The following is a 2922-nucleotide window of genomic DNA, read 5'->3' on the forward strand; positions in this document are numbered from 1 at the left end:
ATGTGTGTGTCTGTGTGAGAGTGTGTGTGTGAATGTGTGTGCCTGTGTGAGAGTGTGTGTGTGAATGTGTGTGTATGTGTGAGAGTGTGTGTGAATGTGTGTGTCTGTGTGAGAGTGTGTGTGTGAATGTTTGTGTGTGTGTGAATGTGTGTGTCTGTGTGAGAGTGTGTGTGAATGTGTGTGAGAGTGTGTGTGTGAATGTGTGTGTCTGTGTGAGAGTGTGTGTGTGACTGTGTGAGTGTGCGTGTGAATGTGTGTATCTGTGTGAGTGTGTGTGTCTGTGTGAGAGTGTGTGTGTGAATGTGTGTGTCTGTGTGAGTGTGTGTGAATGTGTGTGTCTGTGTGAGAGTGTGTGTGTGAATGTGTGTGTCTGTGTGAGTGTGTGTGTGAATGTGTGTGTCTGTGTGAGAGTGTGTGTGTGAATGTGTGTGTCTGTGTGAGTGTGTGTGTGTCTGTGTGAGAGTGCGTGTGTGAATGTGTGTGTCTGTGTGAGAGTGTGTGTGTGAATGTGTGTGTCTGTGTGAGTGTGTGTGTGAAACTGTGTGTCTGTGTGAGAGTGTGTGTGTGAATGTGTGTGTCTGTGTGAGTGTGTGTGTGTCTGTGTGTGTGAATGTGTGTGTCTGTGTGAGTGTGTGTGTGTCTGTGTGAGAGTGTGTGTGTCTGTGTGAGAGTGTGTGTGAATGTGTGTGTCTGTGTGAGAGTGTGTGTGTGAATGTGTGTGTCTGTGTGAGTGTGAGTATTCCCGTGTTCTGGACAGTGAGGAGTTGGGAAGAGGATCAGCTCCTTTTCCTCTAGTCCATCACCTGGAAGGCCTTCGCCAGCACCCTCTTGCTGTCCTCCGCCATCTCCTGCACAGCTTTCTCCAGCACGGCGTAGGTGGTGGTATAGGAGTTTCTGGCAGCTGTGATCTCGCGAAGCAACGGCAGCCATTTCCGAAAGATTCCCACCGGGCTCCTCGCCTCTGCAATCTTTGTTAGCTCCTTCACGATGAGATTTTCAGACACCTCCTCCCCAAACGTGGACTTTACTTCTGATCTGAGCTCCGCCAGCGTCTTCCCCACACTCTTCGCCTGTCTCCTGATGGAATCGACATCCAGACCAAAGTCTGTGCGATAGGAGGAGAGCATCACCAGCAACAGGAGAACGTCATAAGCAATGGAGACTCCTGGGATTGGCGGCATGGCAACCACAGCGGACATGAGGGCAAGCTTCCAAATGTCACTCAGTAAGACTTCTTTCTTCTTCTCTATGATCGATGAGGTGATATTGTGGAGAGACAACAAAAAGGCCCGTCTCTTCAGAGCAGGAAGATCCTCTTCCAGAACTTCCTGCAGTTTCCCAAAGTCAAACTTCTCCAGTTTCCAATTAGAAATGAGGAAAACTTGTGGAGATTTTATCCCCACTTTCTTCAAATTCTCAACGCAGTTGTTCCGGAGTTTCTCCAGGGTTTTCTCCTCATTGAACTGGGACTTCTCGCGTCGTTCGGCTGAATCCAGGTCCTGGTCTATTTTGCTTCGGACCAAATAAAATTTCTTCTTCCTCTGCTGAATTTCATTGGCCAGACAGGCGTCATTCTCTGTAAAGCGAGAGGCACTGAGGATAATGAAGAAATCGTATCGCTCAAACTTTACACGCTCCAAATATTCACTGGCTTTAAAGTCTGGGGTTCCAATCCCAGGGAGGTCCCAGATACTGACCGTAGCTTTGTTCGGGTGGTGATACAATGTCGGTTCCACTGTAGTTTCTGTTTCCCCTGTTGGAGCTGCTCCTTCTTCACCATCGTCAATACCCCGTAAAGCATTGATGAAGGATGATTTACCAGAGCCTGACTCCCCCGTCACTGCAATCTGAAGCTCTGCGTTCTCAGATTTCTCAAAGTCTGACTGTATTTCCTGATTGACCGCATCCAGCCCACCATTGTCGAACACAGACTTGAATTTAGCATCTTCAGCGACACCGGCCATTGTGGATCTGTAAGTGGAGATAGAGGTCGGAGTGGCACAAATCATCTCACTAGAATTCTTTAATTTGTATTTTTGCATTAGATACACTGTCCTTTCCCCCTCTGGGACCGGGTGTCACAGTGTGTTAGATACACTGTCCTTTCCCCCTCTGGGACCGGGTGTCACAGTGCGTTAGATACACTGTCCTTTCCCCCTCTGGGACCGGGTGTCACAGTGTGTTAGATACACTGTCCTTTCACCCTCTGGGACTGGGTGTCACAGTGTGTTAGATACACTGTCCTTTCCCCCTCTGGGACCGTGTGTCACTGTGTGTTAGATACACTGTCCTTTCCCCCTCTGGGATCGGGTGTCACAGTGTGTTAGATACACTGTCCTTTCCCCCTCTGGGATCGGGTGTCACAGTGTGTTAGATACACTGTCCTTTCCCCCTCTGGGACCGGGTGTCACAGTGTGTTAGATACACTGTCCTTTCCCTCTCTGGGACCGGGTGTCACAGTGTGTTAGATACACTGTCCTTTCCCTCTCTGGGACCGGGTGTCACAGTGCGTTAGATACACTGTCCTTTCCCTCTCTGGGACCGGGTGTCACAGTGCGTTAGATACACTGTCCTTTCCCCCTCTGGGATCGGGTGTCACAGTGTGTTAGATACACTGTCCTTTCCCCCTCTGGGACCGGGTGTCACAGTGTGTTAGATACACTGTCCTTTCCCTCTCTGGGACCGGGTGTCACAGTGTGTTAGATACACTGTCCTTTCCCTCTCTGGGACCGGGTGTCACAGTGCGTTAGATACACTGTCCTTTCCCCCTGTGGGACCGGGTGTCACAGTGCGTTAGATACACTGTCCTTTCCCTCTCTGGGACCGGGTGTCACAGTGTGTTAGATACACTGTCCTTTCCCCCTCTGGGACAGGGTGTCACAGTGCGTTAGATACACTGTCCTTTCCCTCTCTGGGACCGGG

General features: G+C 50.1%; 1 protein-coding gene across 1 annotated transcript; it reads right to left on the bottom strand.

Annotated features, from left to right (window-relative positions):
* Positions 1 to 268: 268 nt before the first annotated feature.
* Positions 269 to 1966, bottom strand: LOC147095442 (interferon-inducible GTPase 5-like). The gene has a single exon (XM_085974589.1). The coding sequence runs from the start codon at positions 1962 to 1964 to the stop codon at positions 792 to 794; it is 1173 nt and encodes a 390-aa protein (XP_085830715.1). The 5' UTR covers positions 1965 to 1966; the 3' UTR covers positions 269 to 791.
* Positions 1967 to 2922: the final 956 nt, after the last annotated feature.

Source organism: Somniosus microcephalus, unplaced genomic scaffold (genome assembly GCF_052327205.1).
Source record: "Somniosus microcephalus isolate GS21.2 unplaced genomic scaffold, FLI_Smic_1.0 unresolved_chr1, whole genome shotgun sequence".
Classification (NCBI taxonomy): domain Eukaryota; kingdom Metazoa; phylum Chordata; class Chondrichthyes; order Squaliformes; family Somniosidae; genus Somniosus; species Somniosus microcephalus.